Source organism: Telmatherina bonti (genome assembly GCF_933228915.1).
Source record: "Telmatherina bonti genome assembly, chromosome: 2".
In the NCBI taxonomy this organism is placed as follows: Eukaryota; Metazoa; Chordata; class Actinopteri; order Atheriniformes; family Telmatherinidae; genus Telmatherina; species Telmatherina bonti.
In genome coordinates this window covers 7774778-7801156 of record NC_136620.1, presented here as the reverse complement: position 1 = coordinate 7801156, position 26379 = coordinate 7774778, and the positions used below count along the sequence as shown (strand labels likewise).

Sequence of the window (26379 nt, the reverse complement as noted above, 5' to 3'; positions counted from 1 at the left end):
GGTAGCTAGCAGGAAACTAGCAGGAAGCCAGCAGGTCGCTAGCAGGTAGGTAGCAGGAAGCCAGCAGGTCGCTAGCAGGAAGCCAGGCAGGTAGCTAGCAGGAAGCCAGGCAGGTAGCTAGCAGGAAGCCAGCAGGTCGCTAGCAGGAAGCTAGCAGGTAGCTAGCAGAAAGCCAGCAGTAGCTAGCAGGAAGCCAGCAGGAAGCTAGAAGCTCGCAGCTAGAAGCTAGAAGCTAGTGTTGCAACTACTAAAACATGGGGTTACTTGTCTGGTTTGAAGGCTAAGTGGGGAAAAAGATGCATGAAAATTCTGATAATCATTTCTAACTAAATCGTAATTGAATCAAGTTGTGAGGAACCTAAGGTGACACATCCCAACGGAGACATATTTAACAGAAAGCCAAACATTTCAAGCAGTTAGTTAAAGAGGAAAATAAGCTGCGCATATGCTTTAGGAGTTTTATGTAGAGCTTAACCAAACTGATCCTGTTGCATTTTCTCCAGCTTGTTTTAGCTGTGTAAAACATGAACATCTGCAGTAAACAATGAGCTAGCATCCCAACACCATGTCAGGATGGTTTAGATGCAGCTGCAAACGATGCCTCTGGAGGCAGAGGAGTGGCGAAACATGAAGCCGTTGCTGCAGCTAGGATTCACCCTATAGCTGACATCATCTAAGCTGCTGCCAATGCTCGACACATGCTCCTTTCTTCATCTTATTGCTCTACCACTTTCTTATTTCCATTGTCTTAATGGAATTGTCTAAACTGCTCCTTGAAGCTAACCAACGACCGAGCACCAAATACTATGATTACACACACACACACACACACACACCTGCATTGCTCAGTGTGTTGTACAACATGTATCATTTCTTACTGCTGAGCTGTTTGCAGAAAAGGTGGATTTAGATCAGTTTTCATGATCAATGATAATGTTTTATGGAAAAATGTAGAAAATAAGAGATGCTGGCATTTCTAATCCACAACGATACTCAAAATGTAAATCATCAGGATGATTTTTCAGACTTTGGAGGCAGAAACAGAGTCCCGTTCTCATCATGAGATTCTCATCATGATGGGTTGGAAAGAGAGATTCTCATGGTGATGAGGTGGAACGGGAGATTTTCATCATGATGTGGTGGAACCATGGACTGTATATAAAAAGATGGGCGGAGCCTCCGTGACGTCACCCGTAGGTTTCTGAAGAGCTGAATTGAAGCTCGGTGGGCGGTTCCTACCATCACCATCTTAGCAGGGGCATACGTGTTGTCTCACCCGAAAAATACAAATATGGGCAAAGAGGTGGAGCTGAGAGGGGGGCTGTGAGCGTCATGGTGGATGATTGACATCGAGCAAACTCCAAGCTTTCTGTAGCTGAGAGCTAACCGAGCTAACCTGGAGATAACAGGAGCTAACCAGCTAACGGAGGTAAGCGGGCTAAAGCTAAGTCACATTGTTAACCGGCTAAAAACTGCGGTTGTTCTACGTTCTTCTTACTTGAAGCGGGAGATCGGGTACCTGTCAATCAAAAGGAAATGCCCCTAAATATGTTGAATTTTGAGATTGAATTACTTTTAAACAGGCGAGTTAAAAATTCACTCCCCCCACAGTTGGCATGAAGGTAAACCTGACCTATTAACTGAAAACGGATTTTTGAACCAGGCTGTAAACATGTTTATTTCTGCTGTAAACATGTTTATTTCTGCTGTAAACATGTTTATTCCTGCTGTAAACATGTTTATTTCTGCTGTAAACATGTTTATTTCTGCTGTGAAGTTGGTCTTTTTAACATGGGAGTCTATGGGGATTTGCTCTGTTTTGCAGCCCCTAGTGGATGAAGGGGGAACTGCAGTTTTATGCACTTTATGTTTCACTTTTAACCGCCGGAGGTTGCCGCTTGGGTGGAACGGGATATTCTCTTTTGTGGAATCTATCAAGGCAGGCATGAAGGCAGCTCTGGAGGAAAAAGCAGGTCCAACCTGACAGAAAGTGCCGACATGACATGCGGACAGATTGTTGTTCTTTTTTATTCCCAGAGGTTTTTCCACCAAACATTACATATTTCATAAACCACTTTTATGTAATTTAACTGTTATTTAACATTGATTGTTTACTGATAATATCACAGAGTGCATATCCAACTCTGTGTGCACGTTTCACATGCACTTTTGAGACCAATTTAAGTGCAGTGAGTTCAGGGAAACTTTCTCTGATCCTCCAATAGAGTAAAAATAAGCTCATTACGGTTTGTGAGAACAGCTGATTCATGAAAACAGCTGAAAATGAAAGTCCTATATAACAAACAGAATTTATCAACAAGAGGCTGATTAAGTCTCACAATAATTCATCTTTATTGCTCATGAAGGGGAAACACTGTAGTGAATCTATCAAAGCTGCATTTTGTCCCGATTCAGATCGGAGTGATTTCCCCTCCTGTACGCGGCTGACTCACTCCCACCTCTCCCTCCAAGGTAAAAGGGCGACTGAGGATACGTTTGAATTTCCATTTCAGCATGGAAACAAGTCAGCAGAGAAAGATGGAGAAGGGGTGGGGGGGCAGGGAATGGGGGAGGCAATAATGACAGACTGGGAAACCACAAAGAAAAACAAAAAATCCAAGAAAAGAACAAAATAAAAAGAAAAGCGCAACCATCTCTCAGACTTCCTCCCAGGATATCAGACCGTAGAGAGTAGTGAAAAAGCACACAACCCCCCCCCCCACACACACACACACACCCTCCATCTCTTTCCATTCAGCCCGACTCCAGAGACAAAGTGCTCCGTTTCTTTCCACATCTCATCATTCTCTCCATTTTCACAACTTCTCCTTTCTCTCTTATGATTTTTCCTTCTCCGGTTCATCCACCCTTCCCATCATTCTTCACTAAATCTTTGTCTTTTCCGCTTTCCACCCCTTCATCCATTATAAATACTGTGGAGATGAAATGATAAAGTGTGGAAGTGTGTGAAGAGCGTTGAGCCTCATGCACTCACCTGTCTGGACGGCCGTTTCATCCCAGGTCCCTCCAAACTCCGAGGACTCCCCTTCTTCTACTGCTGAGAAGCAAAAAAGGACAGAAACAGGAAAAGAACTTTAAAACAAGGTTTTATATTCATCATGAGCAGAAGAGAGAAACCATCAATGCTTCGTTTCACACCTGGAGATGAAAAACAGGCTGATGTTTCTGTAGTGGAATTTATTTCAGTTCATAAACACTGAAGTAAATAAAACACCGGCGTACATACCTAACAAAAAAAAAGACCTCTAATATCACTAAATGGTTTTTACACCCTCATGAGGAGCTTTTTCAGACCTGTCAATATAACAGTTTTTATAGTTTAAATATTTATTTTCTAAGGAACAAACAAATAAAAGAAGAAAAGAAAAAATATCTGTACATGCACACACTTATGCATACATATACATACTAGGGAAGAAAATAATAATAATATTAATATTATAAATAACAAAAATACTAATTCCTCATCACTTCAATAATTCAATAAATTCAGGAAAGAAAAGAAGTTTAAAAAAAGGAGTGGGAAGAGTCAGCAGACGTGACGTGGGGGGGGGGGGGGGGGGGTAATGTGACCAGTTTCAAGTAAAAATGGCGTGCTATAGACGGAGGATTTTCATTACAAATCACAAGAACGTGTGTATCAGCAGTTCACTAGCCCAGGTCAGAGGAGAGGACAGCTGTTGAATGTGTGTGTTTACCCGAATGAAACACTGAATGGAGTGTTAGGTGGTATAAAGGAGCCACGGAGTGAGAATAAAAACCCTTAATGGGGAAAAAGCTGCACTGAAAATCCTGCTAAGTATTCAGAATTGAATCGCAGCAATCTGAATTGTAATATGAACCCTGATCAGGTTTCTCCAGGACATCACCTGGCTGATATGTTTCCAGTTTCCTCCACCAATCTGCAGAGATAAGGCAGGTTTTCAGCTCTTTGTGAACCACCCTGCTGCAGCTACCGTCCTACTTTGTGTCTGTCAAACTGTGTTACTGTTTGCAGAGATGAAACTGAAGAAACGTCTGCTGGGAAGGAAAAGATGAAGAAACGACGACTGCATCCGTCTCGCTAGAAGACCGGAGTAACTCATGATCAGATGACCACGGCGCCTCTCTGTAAGGACTCCTGATTACCAGTAACACAGGTCCTGTCTGAACAAATCCCAGTAAAACCAGTCTCAGACATTCACACACGCAGCTGATCAGAGCAGGAATGTGATCCAGACTTCCTGGGTACAACAGGAAGGAGGGAAGTGCAGCTGGCACACAAACAGGAAACGGCCGGAGCCGCCACACAATGGGATTTCCCGTCTCCCCCTCTCCTCCCCATCACGCCACGCCGCTCCTCTCACTTACCCACCTCCTTTCTGATCTGTCCAGTTCCCGTCCCCTCTTCCCACTCCCACCAGTGGCCTCCACCCCTCTGGTTGTCTGCCCCCCCCCCTCCTCACATCAGATGTGAGCCAGCAGCTCCCATCAAAACAAGAAGTTATAAATCAGCGGACAAACAAAGCGCCGGTGACTCGTGGCTGCAGATTAACCTGCAGAGACAGCGCCGTGTCGCTGCCGAAGCCGTGCATGTTCCGTGTTTCACCTTCATGCACACCAGGCTTTTCCACACGTGCACTGCAGCGTTGGCGTCGTCAGCCTGGTTGTCGGTACAAAGCCCACTCTCTCCTCTCGCTTCTCAGATATGATGATATGTTTGTAGAGAAGCGAGCCGGCCCTCCGTGTGCCGTGATTTCCACATCACGCCCTGCATCCTGTGGGCTCAGAACTCCTCGTCTGAAGCACCGGTTTCCTGATGTGTTGGACAGTTTCCTCACCAGATGCTTCAGGCGAACCGCTGCAGTCCAACAATCACATGCTTTTTCTCCCCAAAACTTCCTTTTAGGGGAAACAGATTTAGATTGTGTACATGTTCACAACCAATTTCATCTTAATGTTTTTACTGCTTTTACCGTTGATTTCATGCAGTATGGGGGCTGATATGTGTCAGTAGAAGAGTTTAAGATTTGCAGTTGTTTCTAACCTTGTGTTGGAATCCTAAAGTAATAAATAAACAAAATAAAAACATTTAAATTTAATCCTAATCTGCTCAGGTCACAAACTGGATGTAAATATTTACCAAAATGGTTTATGAAGCATTCTGCTGTAAATGTAGCATGAATGGTACTGGTCCGGTTCTGCAGCGTTTGCTGAGTAATGGTTCGTGTAGATTTCTGGTTCATTATCAGTGAGTGGGTTTGCAGCATCACTAAACCAGTAGACACCAGTAGAATCTGCAGGTTGGTCGATCAGCTGACCCAAACACCAGACACCCGGCTCTAACCTACCAGTGGAAGTCGGTCCTTTAGGAGCAGAACTGGGTGAAGAAACCATCTTCAGATTAGACTGAATAAACTTTTATTGATCTCAGTGACTGCGATGGACTGCCGAGCTGTCCAGGGTGTACGCCGCTTCTCGCCCAAGGACTGCTGGGATCGGCTCCAGCTTCCCGCCACCCTTCATGGGACTGAGTGGTTAGGATAATGAATGAATGAATGATCTCAGTGAGACATTTTCAGTCTTTCTGGTGGTCAAACGTCTCTAACCTGCTAAAAGCCAATAACCCGTGTCAAGATTAAAAAAAACTGACACCGTGCTTCACGATGAAACACAGAAACCGCACAAAAGACACACAAACAAATAAAATGAAGCTGAAGCAAATTGAAAAACTCCTGTTTTCAGCTGCTTTTTAAAAGAGATGATGACTGAGTCTGCAGAGCTCAGGCTGAGAGGATGAGGAGTTCCAGAAGGAGGAAGACACTGCTGCAACGGCTCTGTCACCATTTTCAGCTGCGTTTATGTCACAAGCTGCAGACCCCGATCACCTGATCACAGGCACCTGCAGACCCCGATCACCTGATCACAGGCACCTGCAGACCCTCATCACCTGATCACAGGCACCTGCAGACCCTCATCACCTGATCACAGGCACCTGCAGACCCCGATCACCTGATCACAGGCACCTGCAGACCCTCATCACCTGATCACAGGCACCTGCAGACCCCGATCACCTGATCACAGGCACCTGCAGACCCTCATCACCTGATCACAGGCACCTGCAGATCCTCATCACCTGATCACAGGCACCTGCAGACCCCGATCACCTGATCACAGGCACCTGCAGACCCTCATCACCTGATCACAGGCACCTGCAGACCCCGATCACCTGATCACAGGCACCTGCAGACCCCGATCACCTGATCACAGGCACCTGCAGACCCCGATCACCTGATCACAGGCACCTGCAGACCCCGATCACCTGATCACAGGCACCTGCAGACCCTCATCACCTGATCACAGGCACCTGCAGACCCTCATCACCTGATCACAGGCACCTGCAGACCCTCATCACCTGATCACAGGCACCTGCAGACCCCGATCACCTGATCACAGGCACCTGCAGACCCTCATCACCTGATCACAGGCACCTGCAGACCCCGATCACCTGATCACAGGCACCTGCAGACCCTCATCACCTGATCACAGGCACCTGCAGACACGTGGACTCAGCTGCTTTTTAACTGATAGAAACAAGAACAAACCACCGATTTAGTATCCAAAGGTAGCAGGGGTCAGGTCAAGGTTTCTAACACCTAAAAGAGATGGAAAGGAAAGAAATAATGCTGTTTGAGCAGAAACGTGGAGTTACGTTAAAAAGTTACAAAGCATACACCCAAATATATCCAGGAACTGGACCATCTGACTGGATAACCAGACTGGGCTAAAATATGATGGGTTCAGCACATTTACACCCTGAAAAACTAGCAAATAAATCCTAAAATCTATTCTTAAAGAGATAAGAAGTCAACAGATTGATGCAAAAGCTGGGGAAACATGCCAATGTTTACTGGTCCCAGTCAACAATCCACGCATCACCCTTTCAAAGCCATTATAAGATGTAGATGTCTTCACTCTGGCCAACAGCCCTAACTGGAAAAATACAGTTTTGGCAACAGAACTGACCCGTTTATTTATTCTGAATAAGCCAAAGAGTTTTATTAGCAGACAGATGAGTAAAAAAACTTGAAAAGAGTCGAGACGAGAAGCAACGTCTACTGGTCTGAACGCCCAAACACACTGGTCACACAGGTGGATATAGCTGGATATCATCTGCATAACGATGACAGGTAGATGCCAGATTCAGGTTTTCAGTCCCAACAAGCTTCTTTTTTCCAGTTTCCTCGAACATTTGAAGAACAAACTGCTGAGATATGGCAGGTTTTCAGCTAACAGCTCTTTGTGAACAACCCTGTGTGGTGATTCCTGTTCCCTGGTGGGCGTGGTCAGCTGAGAACTGGAGGCACACCTGATCCACATTCCAGCAATCAACATCAACCTATTTAAGACCAGCTCTGCCTGCTATCCAGCGCCAGATTGTTGATTGCCCTGCGGTAAAACAGCTCTCGGCCTCTGCTTACGTTGCTTGTGCAAACCTTTGATTTGTAACCTGTCCTGTCTTCCTCCTGCCAGTGAAAGCCTGCCAGTTCATAGACGCTACCTGCCAGTTCTGCCTGCCTGCCCGCCCGTTCGCTTGCTCCCCTGCTTGCCTGCCTGCCTCCTGCTGCTCGCCAGTCTGCCAGTCTCTGAAGTTCCGGTGGAAGAATTCACAGGGATCTGTGGAGAACCAATAAACCTCTCTCTGCACTCTGACAGTGTCCGCTCTTTGGATCCTACTAGCCCCACTTTTACAACACCCTGTCTGCTTTCTGCCTGTCAAACTGTTACTCTTGCTGTTTTTCAGAGATGAAACTGAAGAAATGTCTGCTGGGAAGCTAAATCTGAAGAAACGAGGACTGCAACCGGCCTTGCAGAGAAATAACAGTGATTCATGACCAGAGACTTAAACACAGCTGACAAAAGATGATCTCTGTGAGGATTTTCTACACTTTTTAGAGTGAAATTCTGATTAAAGTCAAGGTAGTTGGGACTCTTTAAAGGTCCTGGAAACACTCGTGACTCTGCCACTGATAAAAGCCTCTTTTCCTGATGAGGCTGTGGGGAATACAGTGTGTTTCATTAGCCAAGCACACACAGCTTTATTTAGATTCCCACATCCCCCCCCGCTGTCCCCCTCAGAGACACACACACCGTTACTGTGAACTCTGCACGCACCGGGGGGCCTGTGCTGGTGGAGGGGGGCAGGTGGATGTATGCACGGGGAGGGTTAGACATGCTTAAAGAATAGTGTAAAGGAGGGAAGGAGTGTGTGTGTGTGCGCTGCTTTTAGGAAAAAACAAGCACTTAGAAATCTGCATGTGGTCTGATGAAGGGAAGGATGTGTGTGTGAGAGAGAGGTAAAAAACAGGGCATTCGCAGCATCCAATTAATGGTTTCTGCACAAGTGTGTGCTGCTTCTGAATCCCTTCCGCCTGAATCCCACTTCCTTTCACTCTCTAGTTAGGAAAATGGAAATTGCTCCGATAAACCAATTTAAGGAGGCAGAACTACCCGAGATAAACCGATTTAAGGAGGCAGAACTACCCGAGATAAACCGATTTAAGGAGGCAGAACTACCCGAGATAAACCGATTTAAGGAGGCAAAACTACCAGAGATAAACCGATTTAAGGAGGCAGAACTACCAGAGATAAACCGATTTAAGGAGGCAGAACTACCCGAGATAAACCGATTTAAGGAGGCAAAACTACCAGAGATAAACCGATTTAAGGAGGCAGAACTACCCGAGATAAACCGATTTAAGGAGGCAAAACTACCAGAGATAAACCGATTTAAGGAGGCAGAACTACCCGAGATAAACCGATTTAAGGAGGCAGAACTACCCGAGATAAACCGATTTAAGGAGGCAGAACTACCCGAGATAAACCGATTTAAGGAGGCAAAACTACCAGAGATAAACCGATTTAAGGAGGCAAAACTACCAGAGATAAACCGATTTAAGGAGGCAGAACTACCCGAGATAAACCGATTTAAGGAGGCAAAACTACCAGAGATAAACCGATTTAAGGAGGCAGAACTACCCGAGATAAACCGATTTAAGGAGGCAGAACTACCCGAGATAAACCGATTTAAGGAGGCAGAACTACCCGAGATAAACCGATTTAAGGAGGCAAAACTACCAGATATAAACCGATTTAAGGAGGCAGAACTACCCGAGTTAGTGTCATCCAGACGAAGGAGTCGTCTCAGAGTGAAAAAGGCCTCTGCCATTGTTCCAAACACTCAACATGGTGTTGTATCAACAAGCCTGGATGTAACACACAGACAGGTGTGGCGTACCTGTAGGCAGCATAGAGGTGAAGATCAACAATCTGCTCTCAGCAGCTGCAGACGTGCAGCACAAACCAAAACCCTGGAGCACGATACCTGTCTGAAAGTGTGTGACGCAGGATCCTGGAAGCGTCAAAACACGGAAAATTCCGCCTTGTAAACCGCTGATGCGTCTGTGCAAACAGACAAGAAGTGAAATCATTTAAAGTGGGCCAACTTTCAACTGGGACATCCAGTCTGAGTCCAAGTATTTGCTTTAAGTGGGGAAACTGGGTGGTTTCCAGTCTGGCAGGATGACTGAGGGAAGTGGTCCGTCATTGATGACTGGGCCTTTATTTAAGTTTTCACTTAAATACTCTCAGGAGCGGAAATTTTTTGTTAATATTTAATGATTAAAAAATGAACTAAAAAACAATTAGATAAAAGGAAGAAAAGTGGAACCTGGTGGTTAATCTTTCCTTTAAACACATCTATGTTGCTGCAGCAGTGTTTGTAATCATCATATCCAGTTTCATCGATGAAGTCTGTGCAGTTATTAACGACCAAAAAGGAGACAAATTTTATTCTTCCAACTTTCTGAAAGGAAATCATAAAGAAAAAGGAAAAGCCTGAACTCCACCTGCTGCTGAGAGGAGGAGCTGCTAGATGAAACTTACAGATGGTGGTCGCATGGAAAGGATGAGACAATTCTCACTCTCATCCATTTTATAGAAGTTTTATAGATCCTCATGGTGATGAGGTGGAACGGGAGATTCTCATGGTGGTGAGGTGGAACGGGAGATTCTCATGGTGATGAGGTGGAACGGGAGATTCTCATGGTGATAAGGTGGAACGGGAGATTCTCATTACGATGAGGTGGAACGGGAGATTCTCATGGTGATGAGGTGGAACGGGAGATTCTCATCATGATGAGGTGGAACGGGAGATTCTCATGGTGATGAGGTGGAACGGGAGATTCTCATGGTGATGAGGTGGAACGGGAGATTCTCATGGTGATGAGGTGGAACGGGAGATTCTCATGGTGATGAGGTGGAACGGGAGATTCTCATGGTGACGAGGTGGAACGGGAGATTCTCATGGTGACGAGGTGGAACGGGAGATTCTCATGGTGACGAGGTGGAACGGGAGATTCTCATGGTGACGAGGTGGAACGGGAGATTCTCATGGTGACGAGGTGGAACGGGAGATTCTCATGGTGACGAGGTGGAACGGGAGATTCTCATGGTGACGAGGTGGAACGGGAGAGTCTCATGGTGACGAGGTGGAACGGGAGATTCTCATGGTGACGAGGTGGAACGGGAGATTCTCATGGTGACGAGGTGGAACGGGAGATTCTCATGGTGACGAGGTGGAACGGGAGATTCTCATGGTGAGGAGGTGGAACGGGAGATTCTCATGGTGATGAGGTGGAACGGGAGATTCTCATGGTGATGAGGTGGAACGGGAGATTCTCATGGTGATGAGGTGGAACGGGAGATTCTCATGGTGATGAGGTGGAACGGGAGATTCTCATGGTGATGAGGTGGAACGGGAGATTCTCATGGTGATGAGGTGGAACGGGAGATTCTCATGGTGATGAGGTGGAACGGGAGATTCTCATGGTGATGAGGTGGAACGGGAGATTCTCATGGTGATGAGGTGGAACGGGAGATTCTCATGGTGATGAGGTGGAACAGGAGATTCTCATGGTGATGAGGTGGAACGGGAGATTAAGAGGAATGTTTCCTCTCAATACACTTTGCTGAATCTATGACACCAACAACAAGCGAGTGAATATAAAACACAGAACCTTGCCTTCTCGATTCAAACCGGCTAATCAGATCAGACTTTTATAAATGTGTTGACAAAATAAAAATATCTTTAGTTTAATTTGTTCTTTTACTATAGTTATCTTTAAAGCATAAAAGCAGCTTTATCCTTTCAGCGTAAACACACAAAGCCGAGATAAGAAACATGCAGAATCACCTTCAATCAGCTGTAAACACATTCGTCACACACATAAAAGCCTTAACACTAACTTCTACATTACAGCAGCTGCAAAATGAAACAGCAGAACACGCCTGTCTGCATTGTAACGGGATGCTGCAGTTCATTAACCACACAATTATATCAGTCTGTCTGAACAAAAAGGCTAAACACACGCACACACATTTACTAACATCTGCAAATAGGGTGTGATATGTGACGCAAAACTGCCCAGTTTCCGAGTCTCAGTGTCAAAACATGCAGGAATCTTTTTAAACCCCGCAGATATGCCTTTAGAGGGAAAGGCTGCTTCGTTCTGCACACCGTCTGTAAACTCACAGAGCACACTGAGGTATCACTAAGTCTAGAACTGATGCTCTTTCCATCTGCAGTCTCTAATTTTAGCAAATCCTCAGTTTAGAAGTGAGGACAGTTAACTTCATTTTTCAGCTCACAACCTAAAACATAGTTGCACATTTTGTGTTGCGTTGTTCGTTTCATGCGAGCTGCAGAAGAGGCGTGTCAGAGTGGGGAAATACGGCAGAAAAAGTCCAAACAAACAGATTAAAATATCCTAAATGGATGATTTAAATGTAAAGCACGACATTAAAAGGTGAGTGAACGGAGAACATACACCTAACGTGTGACAACATGAAGCTAAATGCTGGGTAACACGCCGTTAACGTTTTCTGTAATGTCATATTGAATTGCTATTTTCTAACTGTGCTCAGCTTCCCAAGTTACAAATTTATGTAACAAGACACACATCATTCGCTGAACTTCACATACTATGCATGAGAAAAACTTAAAAACTGCCTTTTTTTTGACATGGTATAAATTTTATCTGTTGTGTGAAATGGCCTGAAAAAGCTGTTTTAGTGTCATGTCCACCAGCAGTCAAATGGTTTTACATTTACTGGGATCGCGTGTCCAGACTTTTGACTGGTACTGTATGTTAGGATGACCAGAGAGAGCATTCAGCATTCAGAGCAACAGCATGATAAAGCGCCTAAGTCAAAGATTTTAACGGTTATAAATAAAATATCTGCCTAAATCTGGCATACAGTCCACTCTCAAGAGTCGTCGCTTCAGACCGAGTGTCTTTCTGTTCCGTGTTTGTTGCTTCATGGAGAAATAAAGTAAAAAATACAGAAAGAAAGAAAAGTGGTGCGTGCTTCCAGCGCTCTGCTTTGCATCCCACCTTTTTATGCACCAACACCGAGATTAAAACAGGTTTTTTTCTGTTTGTGAATTCACATTTTCTAGTTAGATCTAAAACTCCTCAACAGCTTCCTCCATCAGACCTAAACCTTAATCTGAATACTGTGATCATTCCTCTGATGAGAACCCTGGTGCAATGCGTAGTCGCAGTATGAACGCTATACGCTACTTAAATCGTACAGTTCCTTAAATCATCGCTTAACATGAAGGATGATGTCTGAACCGCAGCAGCAGATCAGCTCCACCTGCACGTGGAGCGAAAACGGGCTCGTCCTGAAAACTGCCAGGATCTCCTCTCAGAACATCCAGTTGATGCCAAATTCTCTTCTTTTTAAGTAGAACCGCTAACAGGTTTGTTTCTGTTCAGACTTGATGATAAAATTCTCAACTTTAAGGCATGAAAACGAGCAGAAACTACTAATAAAAAGTGGGTTTTTTGGTGGATTGTTTGTGTACAAAACAAGCTCGCCTCAGTTCCAAACGTCTCCATTTGTATAGCAAACACCCCCCCCCCCCCCCCACGTTCCTCCCCCCCCCTTCTCACACACAGATCACGCCTCCCTTTACCGGACAGTCAGCCAATCAGGTGCCTCAGACATCCAGTTTGTTAAGGCACCTGAAGGAGGGACCACCGCTGTGCGAGCCCGCCCATCTCAGCCATTCTCAGTTTACTTCTGGACTTTGTTCGGGTTATTCTGCATGTTTCTGGGCGCCCACGAGGCCAAACCCGTCTGGTAGATCTGCAACGTTTGCATGGAGAGTCTGACTCGGTTTTAATCATGGAATCATGACATTTCATTGACAATAACCAGGCCAAGAAAGTAATGCCTCTTTTCCATCAGCACCAGCTTGTCTCGCCTCGACTCGTCTCAGTTTGGTCTGGTTTCTTTTCCATTACAGGTTAGTACCAGGTCTAAAAGGGGTTTGCGTTAAATTGCAGTGACGTCAGTGTTGTGCACGACAAGCTCTATAACAACACAGGACCGAGAGGCAATCTGCTACTCGGTCTGCGGCTCGCTGACCATAAACTGGAACCACTTTCAGTCTGTTTGATCCACTCGGACCATGGTGGTCCTTGACCTGTCGAAAGTCACTTTGGAGCTTTTCCAGCTTTTCTCGACGCTGCTGGAAACTCCGTTGCTAGCCGTAGACGTTGAGTCAGAAAGCTCTTGATAGATGTTTTCATTTCCATCTGGTTCCCTCTGTATCCTTTCCTCAGCAACCAAAGAAATGTCTCCACCTCAGAGTTGGTGTCATGATTTTTCCCAGTTGTCCCTGAAGGCATCCTCCTGGGCTGTTGGTTTCCACCTGTGCCTCCCTCTATTTAAGCAGCAAACCCAGGATTGTTGGTTGCCAGATCGTCAGATTATCTCTGTTCGTTTCCAGCCTTCAGTAACTCTCTAGATCACCCTGTATTCCTGCCCTGTTTCTCCGTCTCCCGAGAACCTGCCTGCCCGGCGTTTTTCCTTGCCTCTTCCCCTCGTGGGTCAACTCGGTGTATGGACCTTGGACTGGCTTTTGGATTTTGGATTTGGATTTGGATTTTGGATACTGAACAAACCCTCAATAATCTCGGGTGAGAGGAACTCCTTTTTCCCCTTCTTGGACATCATATCTCCCTGGAGTTGGCTTCTCCATGTGTGCCATTTCACTAACCCTCCTGTCGTCACCAGCCGGACCCAGTTTGGATCCTCTAAGGCAGGGGTGTAAAACTGCAGTCCTGGAGGGCCGGTATCCTGCAGGTTTTTGTTGTCTCTGTGCTCCAACACACACCTGACTGACACTCAAACAGGTTGACAAGAAGCTGCTGGATCCATTGATTTGAATCAGCTGTGTTGGTGGAGGGAAACAACAAAAACCTGCCGGATTCCGGCCCTCGAGGACGGGATTCTGACACCCCTGCTCTAAGGGGACTTCAAGCCCTTCTTGAGTTGGCTTCCTGCTTCCTCGACCCCAGTTATTGACAGTAAAATCTTTAACCAGTCCTGAGGTCTTCTGGTTCTTTTGGGTCCCATCTCCTGAGTCGTTACAGTTGGACCACGGAACAGGCTTTTGTTGCGACATTTCTTGTCACGTAATGTAAACAACTTGCAAGTGGGAGTCGCTCTTCCAGTGATGTCATCCCTGACCTCTAATTGGCCGCTCCCTGACCAACAGCGGCATGCAGTCTGGCGACGTCACACACGACCCGACTCGGAACCTGGCCTGAGGAGGTACAAAAAAGTAAACGAGTGGAAAACCCTCCAAGCCGAGGCAAGACGATACTGATGGAAACGGTCTGTAGAGACACGTTAGACTATCATCACCAGCAGGCAGAGTCTGCAAACCACTGAATGTTGACAGAAACATGGCTCCATTCAGTCGTCCTTGTCTTCTGAGCGCCGCTGGACGCTCCCACTGCTCCTAAACCCGACCAACACAACGACTTCCGGCGTCGTTCTGATTCACAACGTGACTGTTTTTCTTCAAACAGAAAAAAGCTGCAAAGTGGAACAGCAGCAGGAAAAAACAGCTTCTGCATCATCATCATCATCATCATCATGTTAACATGGACAAATATTTACACAGTCGTTGTTGTCATTAATTATCTACATGAACATGCAAAACACACACACACACACTCCTGCAAAGCCGAACAGCACTCCTCCATCTTTTTCTCGCTGTTTCTAACCTATTTTTCTACCTTTGCTTGTTTATTCTGTCATCGCCTGTTCGGCATCATCATCTCTTCCTCCTGTATCTTAACCGTTCCTGCTTTGATCACTGCTCACCATCCAGCCTTTATTTACCCCCCCCTTCCCTCGGCATCTCCTTTCATCTGCCAGGCTAACTTGCTTCCCTCCATCTTTGTCTTTTCTGTCCCTTGAAAGCAGTCGCAGCCTGGCGAAGAAAATCCTTTGTCTTTCCTCCTGCTAAACAACGCCGCTTCACGCGCCGTATCAGGGCCATTTATTCCCAAAGCAGCCCAAGGCTCTGGTGTTCCCACGTCTCTGTGATGGACGGGTCATCGTGGCCAATCCTGGATTGGCCAGGAGGCCCAGAGAGGCGGGATATGGGTCCGTCTAGCCAATGACGGCTGGGTTCTGGACCCAGAGGAGGAAGCTGATTGACAACCGGTGCTGGACAGAAGTCAGGAGGGTAATTGTCATCTGACTCCCTCCCCCTGTGTATCTGCCTGTCTCTTCATCTTTTTCTTAATGCGCCCTCCCTTTCTGTATGTTCAACCCACTTCCTAAGCCCCCCACCCCCCTTCGTCCCCCCCCCCCCCAACCACAACCGGCTTTTTCCCTGGATCTCCAGGAGGACTCTCTCATTGGCTGGCCTTCCTGTCCCTCAGGAACAACTTTGTGATGCTACTGGCCTGAAGCTGATGCCAATCTACATCCCCAGCCCGCCCCCAGGGACTGCCCCCCACATCCCCTACCCACAACTTCAATGGCCTGTGTCAAACACACACATCCACCAGCACATCTAGTCAGGGGACGGGGACAGAAGCTGATTAACCAAATACTTTTATCAGCAGTGAAACCGCTCTCTCTGCTTGCCTGCATTCTGCACAAAACAGCCTTAAAACACAAGCACACACATCCCAAACACCGAGTCACGGCCAGAAACACCAGGCTAGTCAGAGGCTTGGGACAGCGTCAGTGTGTGTGTGTGCACGTACGCTGCTGTTTGTGGGAGCGCGCATGTGTTGAGGGACAGAGTTAGCAGAGGGCTTAGATGGATGGCAGAGAGGAAGAACAACAAGCACACAAAGCCTGGCGGACAAGCTCCGTCGCCCTCTCTATCTTCCTCTTCCCACTGCCTCTCTGTGCAGCTCTTCCTCTTCCCGTCCAAAGTCTTTCACCATCTGATTCCCTTCCCAAAATCAGACGGTTTGAGCTTTGTTCGTCCATCAGTCGTTCTCAGCTGTCCAACATGGTCTCAGCTGTCCAACATGAGGTTTACTGGTGTGATGCAGAAGTTCTGCTCCAGGTAGAGACTGGAAACGCTGAACCACCTCCTGGTCCAGGTCTGTCTCCACGTCCAACTCCCCGTCCGTCTCCACGTGTCCTCCACAGAGGGTGCAGCGAGATGCCTCGTCACCACTCGTTGCCCATCGGTTTACCAGCAAGTCCTGCTTTTTGGACCCATTAATGAACATTTTTGGACTAAAACGTTCCACTTAGGCTCGGGCTCCCAGAGTAGGGGCGGGAAAATCAAATCCAAAAATCGAAATAATCAAAAATCGGGTTTTTTTTGCTTCAAAATTTTAAAATCAATTTTTTGTTTAAAAAAAAAAAGAAAAAAAAAAGATTTTTTTTAAATAAATAAAAATAATCCATTATAAAATCTTTGCCATTTTTATTGATCTTTTACGTGTCCTCTTGGGCATTATAGCAGCAGAATGATGGCTGCTGTTGTTTTTTCCTCATTGAAATCAAGAAAAATGATGAGCAAAACAAAGTTTTAGACTTTTTTTTTTGTTTTTAATCTACAAAAATCAGCAATATCAAAGAATTGTCAGAATCACAATTTATATCGAATCAGCACCCAAAAAAAATCAGAATCAAATCACGACAAACGCGTATTGTCACAGCCCTATCCCAGAGTGCTTTGATCACTACAAAAAATATGGTAGAACTTTTATTTTCATTCATATGTATTGTTATAATAAACAATATTCTACATGCATTCATTTCAAGCAGGCACATCAGATCATCACTAGCAGGAAACACATTCAGGATGTTCCTTTAAAGCCGTTTGGTTCTACCATGGTTCCATATTTCACAAATCCAGTTTATAAAGCCTCCAATATGTTACATGGACGAGCTTGTGAAGCTAAAATCCAGCATTAGAGGGAAAGCAACTTGTTCTGCAGGAGACCTCTGGCGCGTATCTGCAGATACGTCCCTCAATACGAAGCATCTCTTTTAAATCAGTTTAAGGAAAAATAGGAATACTATAGAACTGTGGAGGGACTGACCAACAGGCTGAAGTAAAAACGTAATAACTTGGTATTTCAGGTAGTAATTTGAGTCTGCTGGAGACTGCTGGGTCATTCCAGAAACTCTTAAAGAGTTTAGCGTTCCAGGCCAGGTGGCTTCATCTCTTTATGTAGACCGACTGTCTCTCTTTTTCCACCATTCTTCTCTACAAAAATCCTCACAACAGTCTGGTTCAGCACCAGATCCTAGCAGGTCTCATCAGCGACTACAGAAAGGAGGGGAGCCTCCAGGCCAGCTGGTGCACAAACAACAACCTTCTGCTAAACATGGAGAAGACCAAAGAGAGGATCACCCAGGCTCCAAGAATTCACCATGAAGACGACCCCACGGGACGAAACACGTAGTGAATGTCTCTGCACTGGAGGGGAGGAAATGGAGGAGCTGTCATGGGAGGACAAACTCCTGCATGGGACGGACGGCTGTCAGATTGCCAACATGGCCGATATGAACAAGACTAGAGAGGGCTGGACCAGAACAGCACAGAGGGTCCAAGTACCAGGGCCATCGAGGATCAGATCTACCAGACCAGGCAGAACTCCGGGTGGCTGGGCGATACGACCAAAGTCTCGTGTCTCGATTCAGCTCATTTATTATCCCCAGAACGATATAAATAACCATATAAAATTGTGTAATATTGTGTCAGTCATCAGTTATGTATCAGGTGTTGCTAGGCAACGGCAGCAGTGATCTCCTTCCATCTGGGGGAACTATGGCCGTATGACGTTCCACAGGTACATACCTGCTGCAGCGTTTGGAGTTTATTCTGAGCTTTCTCCTCCACTTGACGCTGCTTTTGCTGCTTTTACTCGTTGACTCTATTCTTTATTCTGTGTTCTTTATCCTGATTCCTGCAGGTGATGAAATGAGTTAGTTGTGTCGGAGTCCGTTGTTGGGACTGTGAGTTGGTCTGTTGTCGGTTCCACGTCGGTCTTTTTATATCCAAACCGCATCCAGACAGAAATTTCCCTCTTTTAGGAACAAGCTCATCGGTTTGGGTCGGCTGCTCATCTTTTAGTGAATTATCCTCTGAAACACGTCTGCTACCGTCTTCCTACATGTTTGTTTTATGTATTGCAGCGTGCCGTAAAGCAGCTTATCGATGCATAAACAATAGAGCCTCATATGAAACTACAGATATTTTCTATAGTCCAAACAATATATATAATATATATATTGTATATATTCCTTGTATGATCTGTTGTTTTATTGTGCTATTTATTTGCCTTTCAACTGTTGGTTGTTATTTTGGCTGATTGTGTTCAGCACTTTGTTCCAAATCCGGTTGTTTTAAAGGTCTTTATAAACAAAGTTGAGTTGAGTTTAACCCAGGTGCAGACTGTGCAATGAAAGCCCTGAAACATTCCAGCACCTCACAGCAGGGTGCAAAGAATACATGGAGCACCATAACCAAGTAGCTGGCATAGTGTACAGGAACATCTGTGCAGAATATGGACTGGAGACCCCTAAGTCCCAGTGGGAAACTCCCCCCAAGGTGGTGGAGAATGAGAGGGCTAAGATCCTCTGGGACTTCCAGATCCAGACAGATAAAATGGTGGCGGCCAACCAAGCAGACACAGTGATCATGGAGAAGCAGCAGAGGAAAGCTGTAGTGATCGATGGATCCATCCCCAATGATGGAAATATCAGGAAAAAGGAGAAACTGGAGAAGTACCAAGGCCTGAAGGAAGACCTGGAGAAGGCCTGGAGGGTGAAAGCAACAGTCGTACCCATAGTGATGGGAGCACTGGGGGCCGTGTCCCCCACACTGGAGAAGTGGCTCCAACAGATACCTGGTGAGACATCAGACATCTCCGTCCAGAAAAGCACAGTCCTGGTAGAGAACCCAATCTAGAGATGAACTTCCACCCACCCTACCCTGGGGAGATGGGAGGGTGGGGGAGGGAAGAGCGTTTCTATTGATTATACTTATATCAAGGATATATTGTTTTAATTTGAAACTTTCTGACATGTTTTTGCTTTCATGTCTTCCTGCATGAAGCAGCTGTAAGCCTTGCTTTGCTTTCCAGTGTGATCTCTATCCAACATTCCCTGCAGCCTCAAACATGAACACACAAAGTCTGACAACATAAACACACAAACACGTCTCTTTCTTCTTCCTTCAGCTCAGCGCAGCAACAAACGGAGGGAAAACGGCAAGGCGAGACAGAAAAACATGACGTTTTACAACACAGACAGGATTTGTTTTGACTTTTATCCTGTTAAACTTACTTTCACACGCATGGAGCCGTCCGTTAGCGGGAACGGCTCATCCACATGCTTTTTCAGCGGAGAGCACTACGCATGTGCACACGCACACGCAGGCGAGCGCAGAGTTGATGTTCAGGGCCAAACAACACAGCTTGAGATTAAAGAGCCTCTCTGATCTGACATTTGTTTTTCTGTCTGTCAGAGAGTGTGGCGGGAAGAGGAATCAATAGCATCAGAGACGTGCAGGGGAAAAAGAAAAACGGAACGAGAGCGAGGAGTAAACGGGGAGCCGAGGGGGGGAGGATACAAAGAAAAAAGGGTGAGGATGACATCACCAGCGAGGAAGGACGAGAGGTGAAGGAGGGCGGCGAGGAGAAACATGGCGAGTAGGACAGAGAAAGAAAGAGAGGGCAGGAGGAGGAGAGGGAACGCATTCCTCTGGAGTACCTCCACTCTGGGGAGGCCTCCAGAAATAACTGAACTAGAAGCTCCCCCAGCAGCCGGCGTTCACCAGTACACACTGGTTCTCCAGCTCAGAGTTCACCCGCAGAACACAAACGCCGCGGAGATGAGACCAGACAAATTAAGCATAGCAGTTAGACTTCATGCATATTCTGAGTCAGGACGACAACATGAGCGGGGAGGCTGCAGGCGGAGGAGGGGGGGGTGTAATTGCCTTCTCTTGTCGTACGGGCTCGGAGTGCTTTTTGACTGAGCACTCCAATTTCACGCTACGGCATTATTTAGCTTGATACAAACTTGATTAGGCTTTACAGGAGGAGGAGGAAGATGGGGAGGAAAGACGGGACATAAACAGCTTTGTGTCGGCGCTGGCGGACAGATTAACTCACTCGTCATGCTCCTTGTGGGAATAAACGGGGAAAACATACACACAGCGCTCCGGCTCCATGTTCGCTTCTGCAGAGGCGAATGTGGGCTTTCCATTTTCAGAACAACTTTTCAAACCGGTTGTTTCAGCTTTTTCATCATTATCCTTCATGTGAAAACCAGAAATTCTCCGACGTTTTAGCTGATGAAGCTCAGTTCTCATGAGATCCAAACTACTAAGTCAAAGTTTAACATGCAACTGTGATTCTGACAAAAACTACTAAATCGTCTGCATGATAGCAGCATCTTCGTGTTTGCTGAGAGAAATCTTCATCCAATTAGCAACGTTCATTTAAAGACACGGCTGCAGGCGGCGGCGGTTTCAGCTCCACTAGCACACTAATTGCTCTTTGGTAGAATAAACTCATTGGCTCAGCATGCTGGTGTCAATAAAAGAGAGACGTTACAGATATTTTCCTTCGCAGCTTGTTAGTTATTTGATGGAGAGAAGAGGAGACGAGAGGAGAATAAATTCCACTGTGTTCAGTAAAGATAGATCCTAAAACTTCTTTTAGGATCCATTACTGACAGGATATTATCAGCACAACATGTTGTCCGTATCGGTCGATATTGCTTAAAGATTAAGTATCAGATATTAGCAATTCCAATATCCGCAGGCCGCCCAGCTGGATCGTTAGCGTCATGCCTTCACAGTGCAGAGAATTAAATAATTTTACGTTGACAACATAAAAATGTCTCAACTAAACCTGTAGAAGTGCAGCAGCAGGAGGATGCTATGCTGTCCGACATCTGCTGTGCACCTGAACGCAGCACGCAGTGTGGCAACAGGAAGAGGGGCGGGGCCTAATTTAACTTCTTTAGTTTTGTTTACATGAAATATAAACTTCCACAACATCCTACAAAGTTATTCCACGTGGAGTCCGGAGAGGAAACACAGAACTCTGGTGTGAGTTAGCCCGCTGTCCGCTAGCAGGACACACTTAGCGTCCACGTTTGAGGTTCAAATATTTTTGTACAAAAATCTGATCAGCCAATCACATGGCAGCATTTAGTCACGTAGACATGCTGAAAACAACTCGCCGATATCCAATCTGAGCACCAGAATGAGGAAGAAAGGAGACCTAAGTGACTGATTATTTCAGAAACTGCTGATCTGTTGGGATTTTTACTCAATGGTTTACAGAGAATATAGTAACAGAAAGTCCAGTCAGAACTGGTTACAACCCATCATCTCTGAACACACAACCCGTCCAGCCTGGAAGCAGATGGTCTCCAGCAGCAGAAGACCACAGCGGGTTCCCTCCTGTCAGTAAGAACAGGAAACTGAGGCTACAATTCACACAGACTCACCAGAACTGGACAATAGAAGATGGAGAAACGTTGCTGGTCTGATGAGTCTCCAGTTCAGCTCCACATTCACATGGTAGGATCAGAATCTGCTGGTTTTGGTGACACTTTGGTCCCTCAGTACCAACATGACATGGTTTAACCTCCACAGCCTGCCTGAGTCCTGCTGCTGACCATGTCCATCCCTTTCTGAGCACAGTGTAGCATCTTCTGATGGAAACTTCCAGCAGGATGATGCACCATGTCACAAAGCTGCCTCCAAGAATTAGAGCCGTTTTGAAGGAAAAAGGGTCCAAACCGGCTCTCATAAGGTGGAAAACTTACTGAATTTATAAGTGACTTTGGAACAGCTAAAATAAACTCCACACTTTAAAATGTATTATTTTTGTAGTTCCTCACTGGCTTTCTAAGACAGAAACATGTTCAAATTTAATTTTCTTGAAACTATTTCTGATTTCTCTGTGTTCCTGTGTGGAGCGTCTTTCTCTCTCGCCGTCTTTCCGCTGCTCCCATTCGCTCCATTGTGAGTCTCCCAGCAGGACACCTTTGCCTTTTGACTGGGAGGTGAAAGGAAAGGAGTTAGAAAAACCAACTGAAGACTTCAGCGCTGAAAAGAACCGTTGGTAGGTCTATAGCAGGGTGCACCACAAAGACCTGGCAGAGTGCTGGATAAAAAAGGAACGCAACACAAGCAGCTTGTTCGGCTGAGGACTCCACACTATGAGGACAATTAGTCTGGGTGCTCGGTTTCAGTGTGTGCTTGTGTTTCCACTCGGAGTGCTTGTGTGTGAAATAAACAAATAGAAAACTTGTGAAAATATGTATAAATCATAAAGAATAAAAAACATTTTTAGCTTTATTTACTCATATCTGAATATTCAAAGTGGGGAAAGAAGCAGGACATTTTCCTGTCTTTATACCCTGAAGATGAAACTCTAATTAGTTTCTAAAAACTAGAAATAAATCTGCTCCCAACATGATGTTCCAGTACAACAACACAAATCTCAGAAATAACATTTATTTTGTCTGAAAACACGACTAAAGGAGTGGATTTCAGCACGGCCTAAAGCTTATATTTAGGAGTCGTGTGAGGTGAGGTCAGAAAAAGAGCCTCAAAGCTCTCTCTCTCTCTCTCTCTCTCTCACACACACACACACACACACACACACAGATTCCCATTTCCCTGAAGTCACCCTTTCATCAACAGCAGTGTGTGTCAGAGCGAGTGGGAAGGTATCCCAGTAAATATATTATGCATCAGCCAGGTGTGCGTAGGGGAGCTGCTAATTGCCCCCACCACTAATGTTTAATGTACAGAAATGGGAGGGGGGGTACAGAGACAGGGGTCCAGGGAAGGAAGGTAGGTGATGGAAGATGATGATGATGATGAATAGGGTGATGGAAGGACTAACTGCTGAGAAAAGGTGAGAACAAATTCTGTCTAAAAGAACTCTTTTGGTACTAACGCTCATTTAAAGCATCACAGATGGACATTTCTGCACCACAAACCCAACAGTTGAGCCGTGTGGATTGAACATCGCTTTCAGATCCTCTTCCTCTGCTGTAGATAGTGTTTTACTCCCAACTTCTTCTTTTCTTTACCACATCTTCAGTTTCTGACACCATGCTGAGATATGACGACTTTCCAGCTAACAACTACCAGCTAACAGCAAACAACTACCAGCTAGCAGCAAACAACTACCAGGTAACAACTACCAGCTAACAGCAAACAACTACCAGCTAACAGCTAACAACTACCATCGAACAGCTAACAGCAAACAACTAACAGCTAACAGCAAACAACTACCAGCTAACAACTACCAGCTAACAGCAAACAACTACCATCGAACAGCTAGCAGCAAACAACTACCAGCTAGCAGCAAACAACTACCAGCTAACAGCAAACAACTACCAGCTAGCAGCAAACAGCTACCAGCTAACAGCAAACAACTACCAGCTAGCAGCAAACAACTACCAGCTAACAGCAAACAACTATCATCGAACAGCTAACAGCAAACAACTACCAGCTAACAACTACCAGCTAACAGCAAACAACTACCAGCTAGCAGCAAACAGCTACCAGCTAACAGCAAACAACTACCAGCTAGCAGCAAACAACTACCAGCTAACAACTACCAGCTAACAGCAAACAACTACCAGCTAGCAGCAAACAACTACCAGCTAACAGCAAACAGCTAACAGCTAACAGCAAACAACTACCAGCTAGCAGCAAACAACTACCAGCTAACAGCAAACAACTACCATCGAACAGCTAACAGCAAACAACTACCAGCTAACAGCAAACAACTACCATTGAACAGCTAGCAGCAAACAACTACCAGCTAACAACTAACAGCTAACAGCAAACAACTACCAGCTAGCAGCAAACAACTACCAGCTAACAACTACCAGCTAACAGCAAACAACTACCAGCTAGCAGCAAACAACTACCAGCTAACAGCAAACAACTACCAGCTAACAGCAAACAACTACCATCGAACAGCTAACAGCAAACAACTACCAGCTAACAGCTAACAGCAAACAACAAGAGCAAACAACTACCAGCTAACAGCAAACAACGACCATCAAACAGCTAGCAGCAAACAACTACCAGCTAACAGCTAACACCACATAGTTTGGTCTGTTTTCAAGAGAGTTAGCTGTCCATCACATGAAAAAGAAAAAAGAGGAATAACACCAGAAATGGCGGCGTTGTGGTGAGTTGTAGAGCTGACACACAACCAGCTAAAGGAGCAAACCAGAGAAGAAGAGGAACAAGAAGACAACAAAGTTGAGCAAAATAAAAAAAAAACTATTTTTTTCTTTCTTTTGACAGTTGTAAAGAGCTTTAAAGCGGTGCATCATCATTACCGACCAGAGTCAAAACGTAGATGTAAATTATGAACTCAGCTCTGCCACAAAGACGCATGGACGTACGAGGATGGCGACGTGACCTCATAGGTCCTCGTTTACGTGCGTAAGGAAGCAGAAATTAATCTCAAGGAGCCTTTTAATCCTTTAATAATTCATAGCTCAGAGTTTGGTGGCTTCGGAGAGAACAAACGGTTTTCTGGAAGCAGGAAGGTACAAGGAGTGGACTAGAAAATATCCAAGCAAAACCTCTGAAAAAAAAACCTCCAGAAAGCTGGAGAAACTTTAAAAGCTTGAAAGCAGGTGGGCTGCAGGGCGCAGAAATAAATGCATTTCAGTGCATTCTCATAATTTACACAAAAGGTTAAGTCCGTGTTTAAAAAACTAACAGAGCTATTTTTTGCCTTTTAAAGGTTCAGCTGTGACAAAAGACGAATGAAACAGCACAAATGTGCTGCAGGCAAAAAGTCAGCACTGAACAAAGAAGCCATCTTTTATTTGGAGGCTGTTAGATATTCTCTAACACACACACACACACATAAAGAAATGTTGGAAACTTAGAAGGGCCCATGTCCTCTGAGAGCACGGAGTGGTGGGGGGATTCAGACTTGGCAGGCAGGGTCTGCACTGACAGAGTGGGCGTGCGCTTGTGTGCACAAGTGTACTTACACCAGCATCATCTTTCTCTTCTTAAAAGCTGAGAACATGGGCATGCACAGCTACACTGCACGTATATATGTGTGTGTGTGTGTGTGTGTGTGTGTGTGTGGGGGGGGGGGTCTCTGGGGGGAGTGGGTGTGCGTTAAGGTCCAGCGAGTTTGCAGCTGATAAACGAGGCTAGCTAAGCCGCTACAATGGCACAGTCCAGGCCCATGATGCTTCTCCCACACTTCCACACACACACACATGGGCATGCACAACCACACCCGGCCGGCTGCTGATAAGGAGCTGTCGCTGGCAGGCACACACACACACACACCTCTTGCTAAAGGCTCCAGCCTTTCTAAACATGCACACACAATAAAATGACTGAATCAAACCTCCATGATGTCATATAATCGATCCTGATGCTGCTCATCATATTAACAACAAACTCACTGATGATGTTTTTTTGAGTTTATATGTTCTGAGTTTCGCTGTGGAGGCCGTTGGAGGACAGTGAGCTCATCGTCATGGTGGAGATGATCTGAAAGCCCTGGAGATGGTTGTGTGTGAAAATCCAGACCAACAACCATGCAGCGTTGTTGGCTGGTAGATATTTGGACATAGTTGCAAAAATCCTGGTTTCACACTGTGTGTCATGAAATCAAAGTAAATGTATGAACTCTTACTATTTCTTATTATATTTAAATGATGCCCAAAAGTTTTACAGATAAAATAATTAATTATAAAGAACCTGATGTCTAAAGTGAGAAAGAAGACGGCACCAGAAATCTCTACGAAACGGCTCAGAAAATCAGCTGATGTCAATCAATCAGTCAAACTTTATTTGTAGAGCACTTCCACAAACCTGAAAGTAACCAAAGTGCTGTACAGGTAAAATAAAATAAATCAACATTAACAGCACTAAAATAAAGACAACATAATAGTTAAAAGACAAAATAAGACAGAAAAGACCGAGTGCTCCTGCTCTCAGGA

At 45.4% G+C, this 26379-nt stretch overlaps 1 protein-coding gene across 1 annotated transcript in view; it reads right to left on the bottom strand.

Annotated features, from left to right (window-relative positions):
* The window catches only part of znf423 (zinc finger protein 423), a 230523-nt gene that overhangs the window by 197625 nt on the left and 6519 nt on the right, over positions 1–26379 (bottom strand). Inside the window, exon 2 of the mRNA XM_079259040.1 lies at positions 2996–3058. Coding sequence (XP_079115166.1) covers positions 2996–3058 — 63 coding nt within the window. The remainder of the gene's footprint in view (positions 1–2995; positions 3059–26379) is intronic.